The sequence below is a fragment of the Stegostoma tigrinum genome, chromosome 27 (assembly GCF_030684315.1).
Source record: "Stegostoma tigrinum isolate sSteTig4 chromosome 27, sSteTig4.hap1, whole genome shotgun sequence".
Classification (NCBI taxonomy): Eukaryota; Metazoa; Chordata; class Chondrichthyes; order Orectolobiformes; family Stegostomatidae; genus Stegostoma; species Stegostoma tigrinum.
In genome coordinates this window covers 46643181-46664686 of record NC_081380.1, presented here as the reverse complement: position 1 = coordinate 46664686, position 21506 = coordinate 46643181, and the positions used below count along the sequence as shown (strand labels likewise).

The window sequence follows — 21506 nt, the reverse complement described above, 5'->3', positions numbered from 1 at the left end:
AAGCAGGCAGAGGTCGTGGAGGGAGTTGAAGATGGAATCAGCCTCTCTGTCTGATTGGGGCTCTCAAACAGATTCTGCACACTCACACTCTAACCTTTATTCCATTTTTGAAAAACGGCTCTCCATTTAGCTCCTGGGGCCCCTCAGTGTCATTCTATTAAAAGATTATTGTTTGTGCTCCATCTGTCATGGCTCAAAACTTAAAAGAAGCTCATCTTTCTCTCTCTCTCTCTCTCTCTCTCTCTCTCTCTCTCTCGCTCTCTGTTGTTCCTCAAGACACTTAACATTGTAAACAGGGGCATTACAAATCAAAGTGGAGAGCTCTGCGTGCAATAGAGAGAGTGTTAGAGAGTCAACAGTGACAGGGGAGGGAGGGAGAGCTGCGATCCGAACCAGCATCAGCTTCAGCACTTCACCATCGCCTCGGGATGAGCTCAGTGTGTGACTCGCTCTGGGGTAAGGGTAATCGGGGCAATGCCAAGGGACAAGATCGGGTCAAACCCCCTACCCATCCCAGCCTCTCTCCCCCTCCCTCTGCCCAACTCCCTACCCATCCCAGCCTCTCTCCCCCTCCCTCTGCCCAACTCCCTACCCATCCCAGCCTCTCTCCCCCTCCCTCTGCCCAACTCCCTACCCATCCCAGCCTCTCTCCCCCTCCCTCTGCCCAACTCCCTACCCATCCCAGCCTCTCTCCCCCTCCTTCTGCCCAACTCCCTACCCATTCCAGCCTCTCTCCCCCTCCCTCTACCCAGCTCCCTACCCATCCCAGCCTCTCTCCCCCTCCCTCTACCCAACTCCCTACCCATCCCAGCCTCTCTCCCCCTCCCTCTGCCCAACTCCCTACCCATCCCAGCCTCTCTCCCCCACCCTCTAAACACCCTCTACCCACCCAGCCTCTCTCCCCTGCACTCTACTCAACCCCTACCCACCCTGCCATCTCTCCCCCTCACTCTTCCCCACTCCCTACTTACCCTGCCATCTCTTCCCCTCCCTCTAGCCCACCCAATACCTACCCTGCTGTCTCTCCCCTCCTCCCATCCCAAACCCCACCCACCCTGATCTCTTTACCCCACCTGCCAGCCACCCTGACTCACTCTATCCGACTCCACCCTGCACCCCAGGCTCTCTCCCCAGCCCCCTCTCTCTACCCACCCCATAACCCCACCAGCGTCTCTATCACCCTCCACCAAACCTCTCCACCCCTCTCCCCTCCCCTAACCCACCTCCCACCCACCCTGCCCTGGCTATCCAGCTCCCACCTTCCCTCTCCCCCTCGCCCTACCTATTCACATCACCCTCCCCTCTCTACCCCAAACCCCAATCCAACCTCTCCCCCTCACCCTACCCAATCACATCACCCTCCCCTCTCTACCCCAAACCCCCATCCACCCTCTCCCCCTCACCCTGGACCCACATTAACTAACGCTGCTCAGACCCCACCCACTCTCACCACCTCACCCCCCCGCCCAAACCTCCTCCCTTAAAAATGTCAGCCCATCCTCCACCAAGCTGCCCCCTACCCTGCTGCCCACCCTCTCCCTGTCTCAGGTTAGGGTTAGTCAAGGTGATGCCAACACAGACCTTGGGTATAGCAATTGGCTTCTGTTCACCCAGGCCCTGCTCCCTGAAGACCCTCCGTAAACTCTCACTGATCTGTATCCTTTCCTGATCTGGAACATGATGCCATTTCTTGTCTTCAGGTAAAGTTATCCCTTTGATGTTCTCAGGGTTGAAGCCCATTCAGTTGCATTTCCCCCTTGCTGCTTGAGGGATCTGGGATTTTCCGAACCCAGGGCAGATCTCAGTCGATTTGATTCTGATTGAGCTAAATGATCCCAGATCCCCATCGGTTTTCCTGAGCAATGGAGTGAGGCAAGGACAGTACAAAGGCAGAGTCTAGATACGTGTGTGTGTGTGTGTGTGTGTGTGTATGTGTGTGTGTGTGTGTGTGTGTCTGTGTGTGTGTGTGTCTGTGTGTGTGTGTGTGTGTGTGTGTCTGTGTGTGTGTGTGTGTGTGTGTGTGCGTGTGTGTGTGTGTGTGTGTGTCTGTGTGTGTGTGTGTGTGTGTGTGTGTCTGTGTGTGTGTGTCTGTGTGTGTGTGTGTGTGTGTGTGAGTGTGTGTGTGTGAGAGTGTGTGTGTCTGTGTGTGTGTGTGTGTGTGTGTGTGTGTGTGTGTGAGTGTGTGTGTGTGAGAGTGTGTGTGTGTGTGTGTGTGTGTATGGTGGGTGTGGGTGTGCGGGGAAGCGGGGAACAGATTCCCACTTCAATGCTGCCGAGGAGATGGGTGGAGATTGACTCCCAGGGTTTCTGAGTTGAATTAATTTCCTTTTCTCTCCTTGCCTACTTTAGTCGAATGAAGAATCTCGAGAACAGAATGGGACAGACCCTGATACATTAACTAAAGACAACATGGAAATGAACAAGGTGCAACCTACCAGAGGCAAGGACCCTATCTTTGACTTTTACAGAAGAAGGGCCTAGGCCTGAAACGTCAGCTTTCCTGCTCCTCTGATGCTGCTTGGCCTTCCGTGTTCATCCAGCTCCACACCGTGTTATCGTTACCTTTGACTGACTGCTTTGTTCGCGAGTGAAGCTTGTAGTTTGTGGGTTCTGGAGAATAGATTTTTGGACCATCACCCATTTCTGATTCTCCATCTGTCAGTGGAGTAGTTTGTCAAAGTCAGTGATCACACATCAGCCAGTAAACTCGCTGCTTTCACTGTCCCCTCCCCTCCCGCTAGAGCACAGGGCTGCATGAGAACATTCCGCAAACACAGACACCAGGGTCTGGCTTCGTCGCCCATTCCAGAGGCACCTGCCCTAAATCCAGGCTGACATTCCCCATACAGTATTGACGGAGTGCTGCACTGTTGGAGGGTCAGTGCTGAGGGAGCGGGCACTGTCGGAGGGTCAGGGCTGAGGGTGTGGGCGCTGTCGGAGGGTCAGTGACGAGGGAGTGGGCACTGTCGGAGGGTCAGTGCTGAGGGAGTGGGCACTGTCAGAGGGTCAGTGCTGAGGGAGTGGGCACTGTCGGAGGGTCAATGCTGAGGGAGTGGGCACTGTCGGAGGGTCAGTGCTGAGGGAGCGGGCAGTGTCGGAGGGTCAGTACTGAGGGAGCGCCGCACTGTCGGAGTTTCAGTGCTGAGGGAGTGGGCACTGTCAGAGGGTCAGTGCTGAGGGAGTGGGCACTGTCGGAGGGTCAATGCTGAGGGAGCGCCGCACTGTCAGAGGGTCAGTGCTGAGGGAGTGGGCACTGTCGGACTGTCAGTGCTGAGGGAGTGGGCACTGTCGAAGGGTCAGTGCTGAGGGAGTGGGCACTGTCGGAGGGTCAGTGCTGAGGGAGTGGGCACTGTTGGAGGGTCAGTGCTGAGGGAGCACCGCACTGTTGTATGTTTGTTGGGGGGGTGACCCCACTGTGTGTAATTGAAATCTTGGGGTCGGACTGATTTGAAGAGTTCTTGAGCTGCAGCGAGTGAGTGTGAAGAATGGAAGTTAGTAGCACGGATGGCGTTGATAATTAGATGTTGAACAGTCCCATTCTCCTCCTTGGGCTATCAGCCCACACAGCAGGAGACCATTCAGCCCACTGTGCTGCTCCTGAACATTTACGGAGCTGCCCAGATGGTCACTCCCTCTGCTTGTTGCTCATAACCCGACAATTTCCCCCTTCAAATAAGTTTTTAAATTGATTATTAGTGTATTTTGTTGCTTTTGCCCATTTAGGCAGCTGAGTGCAGTTCCCAGTTTGCTGTTTTAAACTATGTCTGCTCTGGTTACTGTCCCTGCTGTCAGTGCATTGATTCCATTTCAAACCCTCTTTGTTGTTAATTTCATTTAAACTTAACTTGTACGCTTCCCTCCTCAGGAGATAACTCCAGCTCCCAGCCTCTCAGAATTAGACACGGAATTCCGGATTGAATCAGATTCTTGCAGAGATTCGCTGTGAATTCCTCCAGGAGAAAAACAGAATCCCTTTTGGACTATCCCATGCTTCTTGTTCCGCTCATCCTCCTCCAAACCATGTAGTTGTTATCCATCTTCGGTCCGCCTCCCCCTCTCTCCCTATTTATTCCAGAACCCTCCCCCCATCCCCCTTTTCTGATGAAGGGTCCAGGCCTGAAATGTCAGCTTTTGTGCTCCTGAGATGCTGCTTGGCCTGCTGTGTTCATCCAGCTCCACACCGTGTTATCTCAGGTTCTCCAGTATCTGCTTGGCCTGCTGTGTTCATCCAGCTCCACACCGTGTTATCTCAGGTTCTCCAGTATCTGCTTGGCCTGCTGTGTTCATCCAGCTCCACACCTTGTTATCTCAGGTTCTCCAGTATCTGCTTGGCCTGCTGTGTTCATCCAGCTTCACACCTTGTTATCTCAGGTTCTCCAGTATCTGCTTGGCCTGCTGTGTTCATCCAGCTCTTCACCTTGTTATCTCAGGTTCTCCAGTATCTGCTTGGCCTGCTGTGTTCATCCAGCCCCACACCTTGTTATCTCAAGTTCTCCAGTATCTGCTTGGCCTGCTGTGTTCATCCAGCTCCACACCTTTTTATCTCAGGTTCTCCAGTATCTGCTTGGCCTGCTGTGTTCATCCAGCCCCACACCGTGTTATCTCAGGTTCTCCAGTATCTGCTTGGCCTGCTGTGTTCATCCAGCTCCACACCTTGTTATCTCAAGTTCTCCAGTATCTGCTTGGCCTGCTGTGTTCATCCAGCTCCACACCTTGTTATCTCAAGTTCTCCAGTATCTGCTTGGCCTGCTGTGTTCATCCAGCTCCACACCTTGTTATCTCAAGTTCTCCAGTATCTGCTTGGCCTGCTGTGTTCATCCAGCTCCACACCTTGTTATCTCAAGTTCTCCAGTATCTGCTTGGCCTGCTGTGTTCATCCAGCTCCACACCTTGTTATCTCAGGTTCTCCAGTATCTGCTTGGCCTGCAGTGTTCATCCAGCTCCACACCTTGTTATCTCAGTTGTTATCTATATAAGCCCTGTCTTTCTTGTTGCCAAATGTAAAATTTAATTGCCCTTTGGGGGCATGGGGGTGACTGTGCATGAAGTTTTGGGGTCTTTCTCTGCACAGTTTGAGTTGGTTCTCATGGCATTGTGTTTTCTTGTGCCCCCCGCCCCCCCCCCCCCGGTCCTCCCTTAAACAGTGAAGGAGCCGAGAGCAGGCACCGGCCACACTGCCCCTTCACAGGAACACCAGCCAGCTGCTGTGGGTCTCGCTCACCAGCCCATCACCGCCGTCACCAAATCAGGAGAGAAATTTGCCGCGGAAGTGTCAACAATGACCACCTCCCGATCCGACACCGTCAGCAACCAATCAGCTGCCAGCAGACACCAGTCAGACACCGTCAGGCAGACAGTGCGTCAGTCAGGTGAGCGACTCCAAGCATCTCCATGCCCCCCCTCCCCAACCCAACACGATCACAATCTCCCCCTCGGATCATTCAGCACTCCCTCAGCACTGACCCTCCGACAGTGCCCACTCCCTCAGCACTGACCCTCTGACAGTGCCCACTCCCTCAGCACTGACCCTCTGACAGTGCCCGCTCCCTCAGCACTGACCCTCCGACAGTGCCCCCTCCCTCAGCACTGACCCTCCGACAGTGCCCGCTCCCTCAGCACTGACCCTCCGACAGTGCCCACTCCCTCAGCACTGACCCTCCGACAGTGCCGACTCCCTCAGCACTGACCCTCTGACAGTGCCCACTCCCTCAGCACTGACCCTCCGACAGTGCCCACTCCCTCAGCACTGACCCTCCGACAGTGCCCCCTCCCTCAGCACTGACCCTCCGACAGTGCCCACTCCCTCAGCACTGACCCTCCGACAGTGCCCCCTCCCTCAGCACTGACCCTCCGACAGTGCGGTGCTCCCTCAGCACTGACCCTCCGACAGTGCGGTGCTCCCTCAGCACTGACCCTCCGACAGAGCCCACGCCCTCAGCACTGACCCTCCGACGGTGCCTGCTCCCTCAGCACTGACCCTCCGACAGTGCCCGCTCCCTCAGCACTGACCCTCCGACAGTGCCCGCTCCCTCAGCGCTGACCCTCTGACACTGCAGCGCTCCCTCAGCACTGACCCTCTGATGGCGTGAAGTAGGTGATTGGCTTTCTGTTCTGTCGGTCGAAGTAAAGTCGAGATTGTACATCTCCTGTATTCATTGACAAAATCCTGGAGCAAGCTCAGTACAGTGAGAGGCAAGCACTTTGTGAAGGTCTAATGTAAGGACTGAGAAATCCTTGTTTGCTCAGTGGAAAGACTCCTGTTAAAACTGGAATCTCTGTTCAATGATGATGACGTTGCTGCTGGTTAGAGCATTGATGCATTTTGAAGGCAGATACTGAAAGTGTTTTCCGGGATCTGGAAAATTAAAGATGAAATCTCACCAGTATGGCATCACCACTGTGCCACCTTCGCTCCCTGCCATGCCGCTGTTGAGGGACATGCTTCACCACGAACCTGGGCCACTGTCACAATGGCAGGATTCTGGTTCCAAATTGAGAGGAACTGTAAATTATTAGTCACTGTGCCATAGCTTAGGACAGAGACAAGGGTCTGCCCAGAATCCACCGTGTCACATTGACCGTCACACGGAGTGTTTCCATCACCAATTATGTCCAGAGAAAGTAGCCGTCTCATCAACACCATCAAAACATCCTGTCTTTAATCCGCTGCACTTTCTAGTAGCTGCAAGGAGGAGGCAAAGAGATAAAGCAGCTCCGAGCCCACGATGAAGAATACCCTCAAGCCTCGAGTTAACGTCTGGATGGGTTTCCCAAATTAGACATTCGTGAGGGCATTAAATAGTTATTTGGATAAAATAATGTGCAAGTTCTGTAGGGAAAAAGCAGAAAAATGACACTCGGCAATGATGTTCATGCAAAAAGGCTGGTGCAGGCTCAATGGGCTGAATGGCCCCTGTTGCCCTGTAACAGTGTCACTGATCCAATGTGATCCTGGGCCACATTCTGGGCAGTTCAGGCCCCTCGCTGCCATTGATGTTTTACTCGGGTTTGAAAGGAGAGATTAATCACACCCATTGGATTACAACGCGGTAGAAAGAGTTAGTCTGGTGGCCAGAAAAAACCCCTGTGGTTGAAGGAAAAGTTTCTAACTGTATTGCGATGCTGCTACCTTGCTGAGTGTCTTCAAGGCAAAGGTAGATTTTTGAGCACTAAAGGAATTAAGGATTACGGTGAGTGGGTGGGTACGTGGAGCAGAGCCCATGAGAAGATCAGCCATGATCTTATTGGATGGTGGAGCAGCTCGATGGGCCAGACGGCTCCTGCACCTATTCCTGATGTTCTTATGTTCTTTAATCAGCCAGCCATGAAAGGAATCATCATTGTCTTAGAACGTAGAACATAGAACATTACAGCACAGTACAGGCCCTTCGGCCCTCGATGTTGTGCCGACCTGTCATACCGATCTCAAGCCCATCTAACCTACACTATTCCATGTACGTCCATATGCTTATCCAATGACAACTTAAATGTACCTAAAGTTGGCGAATCTACTACCGTTGCAGGCAAAGCATCCCATTCCCTTACTACTCTCTGAGTAAAGAAACCACCTCTGACATCTGTCCTATATCTTTCACCCCTCAATTTAAAGCTATGCCCCCTCGTGCTCGCCGTCACCATCCTCGGAAAAAGGCTCTCCCTATCCACCCTATCTAACCCTCTGATTATTTTATATGTCTCAATTAAGTCACCTCTCAATTTCTTCTCTCTAAAGAAATCAGCCTCAAGTCCCTCAGCCCTTCCTCGTAAGACCTTCCCTCCATACCAGGCAACATCCTAGTAAATCTCCTCTGCACCCTTTCCAAAGCTTCCACATCCTTCTTATAATGCGGTGACCAGAACTGTGCACAATACTCCAAGTGCGGCCGCACCAGAGTTTTGTACGGCTGCAGCATAACCTCTTGGTTCTGGAACTCGATCCCTCTATTAATAAAAGCTAAAACACTGTATGCCTTCTTAACAGCCCTGTCAACCTGGCTGGCAACTTTCAAGGACCTGTCTACATGGACATCACAGCTAGCGGTGAGCCTGAGAATGGAGCTTTATTTTCATTTATGGGATGTGGGCTGGCTGGGCCCAGCATTTATTTCCATAAGACCATAAGACCATAAGACATAGGAGTGGAAGTAAGGCCATTTGGTCCGTCAAGTCCACTCCGCCATTTAAATCATGGCTGATGGGCATTTCAACTCCACTTCCCTGCACTCTACCATCCCTAGTTACCCCTGGAGAAGGTGGGGGTGAGCTACCTGCTTGAACCACTGCAGTCCTTGTGCTGTGGGTTGACCCACAATGCCCTTAGGGAGGGAATTCCAGGATTTTGACCCAATGACGGTGAAGGAACAATATATTTCCAAGTCGGATTGTGAGTAGCTTAGCGCACAACTTGCAGGGGATGGGGTTCTCATGTATCGGCTGCCCTTGTCCTTCTGGATGGAAGTGGCCGTGGGTTTGGAAGGTGCTGCCTCAGGATCTTTGGTGAGTTTCTGCAGTGCATCTTGTAGATAGTACACACTGTTGTTACTGAGCGTCGGTGGTGGAAGGAGTGGGATGTTTGTGGATGTGGTGCCAATCAAGTGGGTAGCTTTGTCCTGGATGGTATCAAGCTTCTTCAGTGTTGTTGGGGCTGCCCCCATCCAGGCAAGTGGGGAGTATTCTGTCACATTCCTGACTTGTGCCTTGTCAATAGTGGACAGATTTGGGGGAGTTCGGAGGTGAGTTACTCCCTGCAGGATCCTCAGCCTCTCTATTTAAGTTAAAGGATTGATACCGTTTGAAGATGGGTTGAAGTGATTGCTTTGCATGGTCCTGCAGCAGAAAGCAGTCACCCAATCCCTCGAGAGATTTTACTCTTTGGGTGCAATCCCAGACAATATGCAAACAATATCCAAATCACCTCATTCTCCTCAAGAAAGAGGGAGCTCCAGGGTGGTATCAACAATGAAAACATCACTGAAGGGAATGAAAATTGATATGGTTTGCGATAGCATTACGACTAGGGATGGGATGACTGATCATTGTCAGAATGGGTCACCATCATTAGTGTTACTGATAAAGTCAGAGGCTGGGAACATTACTTTGATCTTTCCACAGAACCATCACAAGGGGCTAAAACACTGACAGGAAGAGGAAATGGACAGCAGGCTCAGAAATTCAATCACACTCAACAAAGCAAGTAGGTTTTCTGAAGAAGGGCCCCAACCGAAAAAGTCAACTTTCCTGCTCCTGTGAGGCAGCCTGGCCAGTTGTGTTCTTCCAGCTCCACGCCTGGTTATCTCAGTCTCCAGCATCAGCAGTTCTTACTATCTCTGACCCAAGGGGTGTCCAGTCCTCAAACCCAGGGAGAATCTGAGACTGGGACTGGCATACCATAGTCATTGAAAACATCCCAGACCCAGGACAGTACATGGTCGAGATGGGCTGCGGCACTGTAAGAAGAAATTGCAGGGCCTTTGTATCTGTAAACAGGAAACCAATTGCTATTGCTTGGATGATAGTGAAGAAGAAATAAGTTCTCCAGCCACACAGAAGATGCACACAGACACCAACAGACAGGGAAGCACATCATCAACAGAGGACCCTGACCAACTCTGGGAGACTGGGTACCACAGTGTATCAACCCTGTGAGGTCTGACACTTTGGGGGCAATTAGGAAAGACAATAAGTCGCAATGCTCATATTCCACAGGGGCAAAGACTCGGGGTGGGGTGTGTGGGATTTACAGGAATAGGGCTAACACCAGAGGCACACTGACAATGACGAGATCTACGATGGCAGGGCTTTTGCTTGCTGGAGAAATCTGATCAGGTGTAAGTCCGATGTGAGTACGTCCGCAGCTGAAAAGAAAGTCTTACTGAAAATAAAACTGTTGACTTGTTGAAGATTGTAATTGTGCCTCACCAGGACACTTCACAAGAATACCAGCAGTTGGTGTGTGAGGAGAGCGCGCTGACGGGTTATGCATTGATTGGTGCAGGACTGTGTGAATGAGGAGGGGTGCACTGCCTGTTTGTTGGAAGATTTCAGTCAGAGCTCACTTTTGCTGTTTCTTTTTCAGAGTGGAATGTCAGCACCCGTAAGACCATCACTTCCAGTGGTTTCTCAGGGGTCAGTGACACCCACTCTCCATCCAGGTAACAACCACCCTCAAACAACTCAAGTTTACCTCTGATCACCCACGTTCATCTCTGATCTCGTCTAATCTTCTCTGATCACCTTTCATCATCACCTTCACCCTTGGGATCCAAACCCCTACCTTCAGCAGACTCACTAATCAGCTCTGGTCCAATCAACGCTCACGCTCATCTTGTAAACGCATGCATTGATCCAAAACCACACTTCCCGTGTCCTGGACCCTCTCCCTGTCCTTGAGTCCCAACCCCCCCCCAGCATCTCATGCTCAGCCAGACTGATTAACCAATTTCCCCCTCCCTTCTTCGGCGACCCTTCTCTGGTGTTGCTTCTCCCTCTGTCTCTGGAACAACCTCCAACCCTACAATCCTTTGAGATCTCTGCACTCTTCCAACTTTAGCCTCTTGGTTTTAATTAATAAGAAGAAAAGTAAAATACTGCAGATGCTGGAAATGTGAAATAATGTGATGGCTGGAGAAACACTGGCAGCAAATGTGGAGAGAGATAGAGAGTGAATGTTTGGAGACTAGTATACCTCTTCCTCAGTTTTGTTTTTCATTAGATTCCCATTTAAGATGATGAGCGGCAGAGATAGAGTGCATAGTCAGAGACTTTTTCCCAGCACAGAAATGACTATTGCAAGGGGACATCATTTTAAGGTGACTGGAGGAAGGTGTAGGGGAGATGTCAGAGGTAGGTTCTTCACACAGAGAGGGGTGGATGTGAGGAATGTGCTGCTGGCAGTGGTAGTGGAGTCAGATACTATAGGGACTTTTAAGTGACTCTTGGATGGGCACATGGAGGATAGTAAAATGTAGGGTATGCAGGGTAGATTAATCTGAGTAGGATAATAGGTTGGCACAACATTGTGGGCCGAAGGGCCTGTATTGTGCTGGCCTGTTTTATGTTCTGTGTTCCCATCACTCCACCATTAATGGCTGGGTCTTCAACTGCCTGGGCCCTAAGCTCTGAAATTCCCTTTCTAAACCTCTCCACATCCCTCTCTCTCTCTCTCTCTCTCTCTCTCTGCGTTGGTCCTTTTAGGTTAGTGCTCAGCTGTCCTGGTATGTTCTTATAGGATGCAAGCTTTGATAGTGTTTGATAATTGCTGTTGTGAAATGCTTTGTAACACTGGAGGCAGTTCAGAGAAGGTTCACAAGGATAATCCCTGGGGATGGAGGGATTGTCTTATGAGCAAATGTTAAACAGGTTGGGATTCTCACCAGAGTTTAGAAGAAAGAGAGGCGATCTCATTGAAACACATCAGATCCTCAATGGTCTTGACAGAGTAAATGCTGAGAAGATTTTTCCCCTCATGGGAGAGTCTACGACCAGAGGGCACCGTCTCAGAATAAAGGGGCGCTGATTTAAGCCTGAGATGGAGAGGAATTTCTTCTCTCAGAGGGTTTGTGAGTCTTTGGAAATCCTGGCCACAGGGAGCTGTGGGAGCATGGTTCTCATGTATATTTGAGGCTGAAACAGATAGATTCCTGATCCTTCAGAGAATCAAGGGTTCTGGGGAAAGGGCAGGAAAGGGGAGGTGTGGGACATCAGATTGACCATGGATCAGATTGAATGGGGGAAGCAGGCTTGAAGGGGCCGAATGACCTACTCCTGCTCCTGTTTCCTTTGGTCTTACACTTGAGATGCAATACAAATGTAAGTCATGAAGAATTAGGGGTTAGGGATCCTCAGGATAGTGTGGAGAAGAGCTGTATGGAAGAGAGAGGATACAGCCATTCCTGGCCCAACACAGGGAAAGCCCACAGAGTGAGAGATAGACAGACAGAGTGGGAGACAGAGAGAGGGAGAAAGAGAGGGAGACAGGGAGACAGAGAGAGGGAGAAAGAGAGGGAGTCAGAGAGGGAGAAAGAGAGAGAGACAGAGAGGGAGAAAGAGAGGGAGACAGAGAGGGAGAAAGAGAGAGAGACAGAAAGGGAGAAAGAGAGGGAGAAAGAGAGAGAGACAGAGAGGGAGACAGAGAGAGAGACAGAGAGGGAGAAAGAGAGGGAGAAAGAGAAAGAGAGAGAGACAGAGATGGAGAAAGAGAGGGAGAAAGAGAGGGAGACAGAGAGGGAGAAAGAGAGAGAGACAGAGAGGGAGAAAGAGAGGGAGACAGAGAGGGAGACAGAGAGGGAGAAAGAGAGGAAGACAGAGAGAGGGAGACAGAGACAGAGACAGAGAGGGAGACAGAGAGGGAAACGGAGAGGGAGAAAGAGAGAGAGGGAGAGGGAGAAAGAGAGGGAGAAAGAGAGAGAGACGGAGAGGGAGAAAGAGAGGGAGGCAGAGAGGGAGAGAGAGATGGAGAGGGGGAAAGAGAGAGAAACAGAGAGGGAGACAGGAAAGTCAACTACAAAGACAAAGCTGCAAACATCTCATAAAAGGCGAAAGAACTGAGGATGTTGTAAATCAGAAACAAAAACAGAATTTTCTGGGAAAGCTCTGCAGCTCTGGCAGCATCTGTGGAGAGAAATCAGAGCCAACGTTTTCGTCCAGTTGTCAGGAACTCGATCTGAAAGGTTAACTGATTTCTCTCCACAGATGCTGCCAGGCCTGCTGTGTTTTTCCAGTAATTTCTGTGATTGTTGCCACAAATATATGCGAAGGAATGAGAATGAATTTTCCACATTTACTGCATCCCTCAGGGATGAGCAGGAGTGTGAGCACCATGTCCCTCGGTGTGTCCCCCATTTCGCTCACCAACACGACAAGGGTTGGGAGAAGGGACCAGACGCGAAACATCAGCCTTCCTGCTCCTCTGATGCTGCCTGGCTGCTGTGTTCATCCAGCTCTACATCTTGTTATAAGAGAACAACAGTGGTTGGATTTTTTGGAGCAGTTTGATCCCAAGCCCCACAGAACCTGCTCAGTGTTGATGAACTGACAGGGTCTCCCAAATCATGAAAACTACTCACACTCCATTGCTCAACTTGCGAAAAGATAATCTGTAGAAGAACTGAACAAGAGGCTCGAAGCCAACTCGACATGACGGTGGTGAGCGAGTGGAATTGTTAATGCACTATTATGAAAGTAGGATTATCAAATTTTTCCACATGATTTCATAATGTTTCTCGAAAGTAAGAAGTGTGAAATATTAAAAGGAGCGGGCAGTGGGATTAGATTGGGTGGGATATTACAGGGAGCGGGGAGCGACGGGGGAGAGTGGGATTAGACTGGGTGGGATATTAAAGGGAGCGGGGAGTGAGAGGGAGAGTGGGATTAGACTGGGTGGGATATTACAGGGAGCGGGGAGTGAGGGGGGAGAGTGGGATTAGACTGGGTGGGATATTAAAGGGAGCGGGGAGTGAGTGGGATTCGACTGGGTGGGATATTAAAGGGAGCGGGGAGCGACTGGGGAGAGTGGGATTAGACCGGGTGGGATATTACAGGGAGCGGGGAGTGAGGGGGAGAGTGGGATTAGACTGGGTGGGATATTAAAGGGAGCGGGGAGTGAGGGGAGAGTGGGATTAGACTGGGTGGGATATTAAAGGGAGCGGGGAGTGAGATGGAGAGTGGGATTAGACTGGGTGGGATATTAAAGGGAGCGGGGAGTGAGGGTGAGAGTAGGATTAGACTGGGTGGGATATTAAAGGGAGCGGGGAGTGAGATGGAGAGTGGGATTAGACTGGGTGGGATATTAAAGGGAGCGGGGAGTGAGCGTGAGAGTGGGATTAGACTGGGTGGGATATTACAGGGAGCGGGGAGTGAGGGGAGAGTGGGATTAGACTGGGTGGGATATTACAGGGAGCGGGGAGTGAGGCGAGAGTGGGATTAGACTGGGTGGGATATTAAAGGGAGCGGGGAGTGAGATGGAGAGTGGGATTAGACTGGGTGGGATATTAAAGGGAGCGGGGAGTGACGGGGGCAATTGGGATGAGACTGGGTGGGATATTAAAGGGAGCGGGGAGTGAGGGGGGAGTGGGATTAGACTGGGTGGGATATTAAAGGGAGCGGGGACTGAGGGGGAGAGTGGGATTAGACTGGGTGGGATATTAAAGGAAGAGGGGAGTGAGGGGGAGAGTGGGATTAGACTGGGTGAGATATTACAGGGAGCAGGGAGTCAGGGGGGAGAGTGGGATTAGACTGGGTGGGATATGACAGGGAGCGGGGTGTGAGGGGGAGAGTGGGATTAGACTGGGTGGGATATTACCGGGAGCGGGGAGTGAGGGGGAGAGTGGGATTAGACTGGGTGGGATATTACAGGGAGCAGGGAGTCAGGGGGGAGAGTGGGATTAGACTGGGTGGGATATGACAGGGAGCGGGAGTGAGTGGGAGAGTGGGATTAGACTGGGTGGGATATTAAAGGGAGCGGGAGTGAGTGGGAGAGTGGGATTAGACTGGGTGCGATATTAAAGGGAGCGGGGAGTGAGGGGGAGAGTGGGATTAGACTGGGTGGGATATTAAAGGGAGCAGGGAGTGAGGGGGAGAGTGGGATTAGACTGGGTGGGATATTACATGGAGCGGGGAGTGAGGGGGAGAGTGGGATTAGACTGGGTGGGATATTACCGGGAGCGGGGAGTGAGGGGGGAGAGTGTGATTTGACCAGGTGGGATATTACACGGAGCAGGGAGTGAGTGGGAGAGTGGGATTAGACTGGGCAGAATATTAAAGGAAGTGGGGAGTGAGGGGGAGAGTGGGATTAGACTGGGTGAGATATTAAAGGGAGCGGGGAGTGAGATGGGAGTGTGGGATTAGACTGGGTGGGATATTACACGGAGCGGGGAGTGAGGGGGAGAGTGGGATTAGACTGGGTGGGATATTAAAGGGAGCGGGGAGTGAGGGGGGAGAGTGGGATTAGACTGGGTTGGATATTACATGGAGCGGGGAGTGAGGGAGGAGAGTGGGATTAGACTGGGTGGGATATTACCGGGAGCGGGGAGTGAGGGGGGAGAGTGGGATTAGACTGGGTGGGATATTACAGGGAGCCGGGAGTGAGAGGGGAGAGTGGGATTAGACTGGGTGGGATATTACCGGGAGCGGGGAGTGAGGGGGGAGAGTGGGATTAGACTGGGTGGGATATTACAGGGAGCCGGGAGTGAGAGGGGAGAGTGGGATTAGACTGGGTTGGGTAATACACGGAGCGGGGAGTGAGGGGGAGAGTGGGATTAGACTGGGTGGGATATTACAGGGAGTGGTGAGTGAGGGCGAGAGTGGGATTAGACTGGGTGGGATAATGGTGTACTCCTTGATGGGGTGGGAGACGGTTCACTTGAGCTTTTCTCAAGGGAATGGGATCACATCGGAACAGAAATGACAATCATGGTCCACAGAGGAAAAAAAAGATGCCATTTGGAATGCTCTTGCAGAGAGATGGATTTAACATGAGGGGCTGAAAGGCCCAGGTCAGCTTCCTGAATCTTCAGTGATCCTCTCACCGCTGCCAGTGTTCGGATCTCTGCTCTGTTCCCGTACCCCTCCTCTCATTATGTATCTTGCTTTCTGACAGTGTCCTTGATCTTTACCCGGACTCAGGCACGAAGCCCCGCTCTCCCCCTCCCACCCTCCCTCGGCAGGGCGAGAAACGGCCCCTACTGATGAGATCACAGACACTACCCAGAACAAGTGGACCCCAGGCCAGGAAGGCTCTCTTCGAGAAGTTCGAACAGGGAGGCACCAAGTAAGGTCACATTCCAACTTTCCGCATCGTACACAGCGGACAGCACAGGGCTCGGAGCTGACGGGTCTGAACGATGAATGATATCAATGAGTTATTTATTGTCACTGTGAATACTACAGTAAAATGCAACAATAATCTTCAACACTGAGCGCCCACACTGTCGGAGGGTCAGTGCTGAGGGAGTGGGCACTGTCGAAGGGTCAGTGCTGAGGGAGTGGGCACTGTCGGAGGGTCAGTGCTGAGGGAGTGGGCACTGTCGGAGGGTCAGTACTGAGGGAGTGGGCACTGTCGGAGGGTCAGTGCTGAGGGAGTGCCGCACTGTCGGAGGGTCAGTGCTGAGGCAGTGGGCACTGTCGGAGGGTCAGCGCTGAGGGAGTGGGCACTGTCGGAGGGTCAGCACTGAGGGAGTGGGCACTGTCGGAGGGTCAGCGCTGAGGGAGTGGGCACTGTCGGAGGGTCAGTGCTGAGGGAGTGGGCACTGTCGGAGGGTCAGTGCTGTGGGAGTGGGCACTGTCGGAGGGTCAGTGCTGAGGGAGTGGGCACTGTCGGAGGGTCAGTGCTGAGGGAGTGGGCACTGTCGGAGGGTCAGTGCTGTGGGAGTGGGCACTGTCGGAGGGTCAGTGCTGAGGGAGTGGGCACTGTCGGAGGGTCAGTGCTGAGGGAGTGGGCACTGTCGGAGGGTCAGTGCTGAGGGAGTGGGCACTGTCGGAGGGTCAGTGCTGAGGGAGTGGGCTCTGTCGGAGGGTCAGTGCTGAGGGAGTGGGCACTGTCGGAGGGTCAGTGCTGAGGGAGTGGGCACTGTCGGAGGGTCAGTGCTGAGGGAGTGGGCTCTGTCGGAGGGTCAGTGCTGAGGGAGTGGGCTCTGTCGGAGGGTCAGTGCTGAGGGAGTCGGCCCTGTCGGAGGGTCAGTGCTGAGGGAGTGGGCACTGTCGGAGGGTCAGTGCTGAGGGAGTGGGCACTGTCGGAGGGTCAGTGCTGAGGGAGTGGGCTCTGTCGGAGGGTCAGTGCTGAGGGAGTGGGCACTGTCGGAGGGTCAGTGCTGAGGGAGTGGGCACTGTCGGAGGGTCAGTGCTGAGGGAGTGGGCACTGTCGGAGGGTCAGTGCTGAGGGAGTGGGCTCTGTCGGAGGGTCAGTGCTGAGGGAGTGGGCTCTGTCGGAGGGTCAGTGCTGAGGGAGTCGGCACTGTCGGAGGGTCAGTGCTGAGGGAGTGGGCTCTGTCGGAGGGTCAGTGCTGAGGGAGTGGGCTCTGTCGGAGGGTCAGTGCTGAGGGAGTCGGCACTGTCAGAGGGTCAGTGCTGAGGGAGTGGGCTCTGTCGGAGGGTCAGTGCTGAGGGAGTGGGCACTGTCGGAGGGTCAGTGCTGAGGGAGTGGGCACTGTCGGAGGGTCAGTGCTGAGGGAGTGGGCACTGTCGGAGGGTCAGTGCTGAGGGAGTGGGCTCTGTCGGAGGGTCAGTGCTGAGGGAGTGGGCTCTGTCGGAGGGTCAGTGCTGAGGGAGTCGGCACTGTCGGAGGGTCAGTGCTGAGGGAGTGGGCTCTGTCGGAGGGTCAGTGCTGAGGGAGTGGGCTCTGTCGGAGGGTCAGTGCTGAGGGAGTCGGCACTGTCGTTGCTACAACGTTCCATCACTGAGCACAGTGGGATGGGCTGTGTTTCCCTGATGACCATGGTGACCCTCCAAGCTGCTGGTCACATGACAACACTGAGGGCCCAAAATCCCCCTCGATCACCCTCTCCGTGTCATGGCGCTGAGGCCAAATATGATGCTGCAGCTCTGTGCTGGCCTCTGTCACCCAGGGTCGTGTATTCATCCCCTGAGCCAGAGTAAGTGATAAAATTGAACCAAATATTGCAAACCGCTCAGAAAGAAGAGTTTGTAATGCTCTGGGGAAAAGGGCAAAGTGAAAGTGGGGCTGATGGAGACTAAGTTGAATGTTGTGCTGTGGAAATGCAGTGATAACCGTTGTTTGTAACCGCACTCCTGAGAAATCTGTGTCTCACTGCCTTCACTGTCCCTCAGGGGCAAAGTCGGAGTTTCTAAGGTGAAGCTTCAAAGGTCACAAAGTTTTGGTGTTGCGAATGCAAGTAGCATCAAACAGATCCTCCTGGAATGGTGTCGCTCCAAGACCATCGGATACAAGGTGAGCAAAGGGTTAACGCCGTTCCCAGAGCTGTTTGGAGAGAGGGGATGAGAGTAGGTGAAGATTAATACAAGCCTTCCTAATGTATAGAGCGAGACACATCAGATAATCTGTGTCCAATCAGCCTGCCTCCATCAGGACACCAGGAGCAACTTCGGGAGTTATTTTATATACAGGCTAGTTGGTATCCCTGGAAATAATTCCACAGAGACTGGTATCCCATCACCAAGTCACCCTATAGTTATACATAGGGCCTCTTCAGAGTCAGCCCTTAGCGTGCCAGTATCTCTGACATTCACTTTTTCCATCTGTCAGCCAGAGCTCCCTGGTTGGAACCAGGGTAACAGCCCCAGTCAGGGAACTCTGATTCTATGAGGTCCATCCTGCAGACCTGGGTATAATCACTGCATAACAGATGCTTAGATCAAAGCTTGTAAGATATTCAGGGGATTGATAACATCGATGGAGAGAAACTATTTTCACTGGTCAGGGAATCTGATATAGGGAGCAGAGCTCACTGTCCCCCAGTGAGAGAGGAGCACACAGACTGTTGCTAGAACGTTCCATCACTGAGCACAGTGGGATGTGCTGTGTTTCCCTGATGACCACGGTGACCCTCCAAAGTGATCCCTGAAAGTTGCCACCCAGGTTGACAGGGCTGTTAAGAAGGCATACAGTGTTTTAGCTTTTATTAATAGAGGGATCGAGTTCCGGAACTAAGTGGTTATGGTGAAGCTATACAAAACTCTGGTGCGGCCGCACTTGGAGTATTGCGTACAGTACTGGTCACCGCATGATAAGAAGGATGTGAAATCTTTGGAAAGGGTGCAGAGGAGATTTACTAGGATGTTGCCTGGTATGAAGGGAAGGTCTTACGAGGAAATGCTGAGGGACTTGGGTCTGTTCTCATCGGAGAGAAGAAGGCTAAGAGGGAATTTAATAGAGACATTCAAGATGATCAGAGGGTTAGATAGGATGGACAGTGAGAGTCTTTTTCCTCGGATGGTGATGGCTAGCACGAGGGGGCATAGCTTTAAATTGAGGGGTGAAAGATATAGGACAGATGTCAGAGGTAGGTTCTTTACTCAGAGAGCAGTAAGGATGTGGAATGCCCTGCCTGCAACAGCAGTAGACTCACCAACTTTAAGGGCATTTAAATGGTCATTGGATAAACATATGGATGATAATGGAATAGTGTAGGTTTGATGGGCAGTGTAGGTCAGTGCAACATCGAGGGCCGAAGGGCCTGTACTGAGCTGTAATGTTCTATGAATGTACAAATGAAAGCCTGACAATGTAGAGGAAGCTTTACTCTGTATCTAACATCATGCTGTCCCTAGCCTGGGAGTATTTGTTGGGGGGACAGCGTAGAGGGAGCTGTACTTTGTGTTTAACCCCATGCCGCCCCTGTCCTGGGAATGTTTGATGGGGGTCAGTGTAGAGGGTGATTTACTTTCAATTTAAAAGAGCAGAGGGAGCTTTACTGTGGATCTAGCCTCTGCTGGACGCGCGATATTGTATCAGGTTGAGGGGCCGCTGTTTTGCAGCTGTATTGAAACCTGCCCCCCCCGTTCCTTACAGCTGATTGACATCCAGAACTTCTCATCAAGCTGGAGCAGTGGCCTGGCTTTCTGTGCTCTCGTCCACTCGTTCTTCCCAGACGCCTTTGACTACAACGAGCTCAGCCCCAATAACCGCAAGCAGAACTTTGAACTGGCGTTCGGTGCAGCAGAGTGAGTACGGCCATTGATCCAGTGCAAGGCCGCTCGGCCTGGCTGCGAGTCGACACAGTAGGTGGGTGGGGGGGGGGGTGATGCGATGGTGCAGTGTCCGTGTCAGACTCAGGGCAGCTGCCTGAACTGAGAATCTCTGCTCTCAAACAATCACAGCCTGTGTTTTTTGTACATTACAACGCAAATTAGAAGTAGGCTATTCGGCCCCTCGATTCTGCTCTGTCTTTCGATATGATGGGGCTGGTCTGTTTATCTTTCAAATCCTGCTTGCCATTAATCCTCAATTCCCTTCCCTGGCATGAATCTGTCATCACCTCCTTAAAAATATTCACTGTCCTCCCCAGCCCCCACCTGCTGATGCAGCGTGTTCCAAAGTCCCACAACCCTCTGAGATAAAAACCTCCCTCTCCTCTCCACCCTTAAAGGGTGACCCTCATTTTAAACCAGCGTGACTCCCTCCCCCTCCCTTGACCTACACGGGGATATAATCTTCCCACAATCCCCTTGGTGAGACCATTCTGGATCTTATACGCTTCCATCAGTCGCCCCCCCCCCCCAACTTTCTTTTTAGAATGATTGCAGGAACAAACCTAGTCTATCCGACCTTTCCCCAGAAAACAACCCGTTCATTCCAGGGATCAATCCCGGAAATCCTCTCCCTGAACCAGCTCCCACACATTTACACTCTTCCTTCAAGAAAGGGACTGAAACCGCACACAGTGTTCGAGATGTGGCCTCACCAATTCCCAGTGTCACTGGAACAGGGAATCTTTTACTAAAGGATAGCATCCCTTTGCCCTTCCTGATTAATGCTGTACCTGTGCACTGCCCTGCTGTCACTCCGACACTAGAACTCCCAGATCCCTCTGCACCTCGGAATTCTAGTCTTCTCCATTTAAGTAAATACTGTACTTTTTCACTGCTATTTCCCACATTACACATTGCCTGCCAGACTATAGCAGTTTGAGAGTTCAGTACCAACTGGGACACAAGCCTTTCCCACATTCTCAAGGAGAATATTTTAAAACTGCACAACCTTTTGAGTGTGATTTCCTAGATGCCCCAGTAAGTGATACAGGGTGTGTGCTCCACAGACAAGGGGTCTGCCACAGCAGCTGATAGATTGCCTTTGGTCACTTTCTGGGAAGGTGCTGTCTTTTGGATGTTAAACTGAGCCGCTGTGGGCCCCAGTTCAAACAGGAGCAGAGATGTTTGCCCAGTTGTCTGGCCCATACGGTCCTCATTGTTGGTAAACTGGCCACTGCATTTCTGACAACACAAACACAAAGGCCGTTATCTACAGAGCAGCATTTGAAGATGACAAGGTGATGAAAGGCGCTAGACGAATGCAAGTCTGATCTTTATCCTTGTTGTTGCAGGAAGTTGGCTCACTGCGACAGGCTGATCGAAGTGGAGGACATGATGCTCATGGGGAACAAACCAGACCCAATGTGTGTGTTCACCTACGTCCAGTCCCTCTATAACCACCTACGGCCCTTCGAGTAAACCTCACCTCAACAGGGGAGGAGATGTACCCTGTGCCCAGTGCTTCATCCACACCCGTCCTGGCATCGTCCCCAGGGTGGGGTGGGGGTGGTGGGAAGGTCAGCCACAATGTCTCCCAGTAATCACGGAGCAGAGAGACCATCAGCCAACGCAAACCACACAATTATCAGTGCTCGCAGCGGATTTATAATGGGCACTGACGCAGATGTAGCAGCTCACTTCAGATTGAAATAAAAGATCTCACTTGCGTTATTGAAGAATTTTTCTGACAAGTTCAGCTTTTCACACGGAATCCAGTTTCATCAGAATTCAGTGTGGATAAATGAGTCCAATTTACCAAAGGTTCTTCAGCGAGTTGTGCTCTC

The 21506-nt window shown here is 52.0% G+C and overlaps 1 protein-coding gene across 1 annotated transcript in view; it reads left to right on the top strand.

The window, feature by feature from the left end:
- smtnl (smoothelin, like) overlaps nt 1-21389 on the top strand; it is a 42068-nt gene extending 20679 nt beyond the window's left edge. Inside the window, exons 2-8 of the mRNA XM_059655447.1 lie at nt 2350-2440; nt 5145-5369; nt 10076-10151; nt 15596-15766; nt 17782-17902; nt 19484-19635; nt 21015-21389. Of these exons, the coding sequence (XP_059511430.1) occupies nt 2350-2440; nt 5145-5369; nt 10076-10151; nt 15596-15766; nt 17782-17902; nt 19484-19635; nt 21015-21141 (963 nt within the window). The 3' untranslated portion in view covers nt 21142-21389. The remainder of the gene's footprint in view (nt 1-2349; nt 2441-5144; nt 5370-10075; nt 10152-15595; nt 15767-17781; nt 17903-19483; nt 19636-21014) is intronic.
- Nucleotides 21390-21506: the final 117 nt, after the last annotated feature.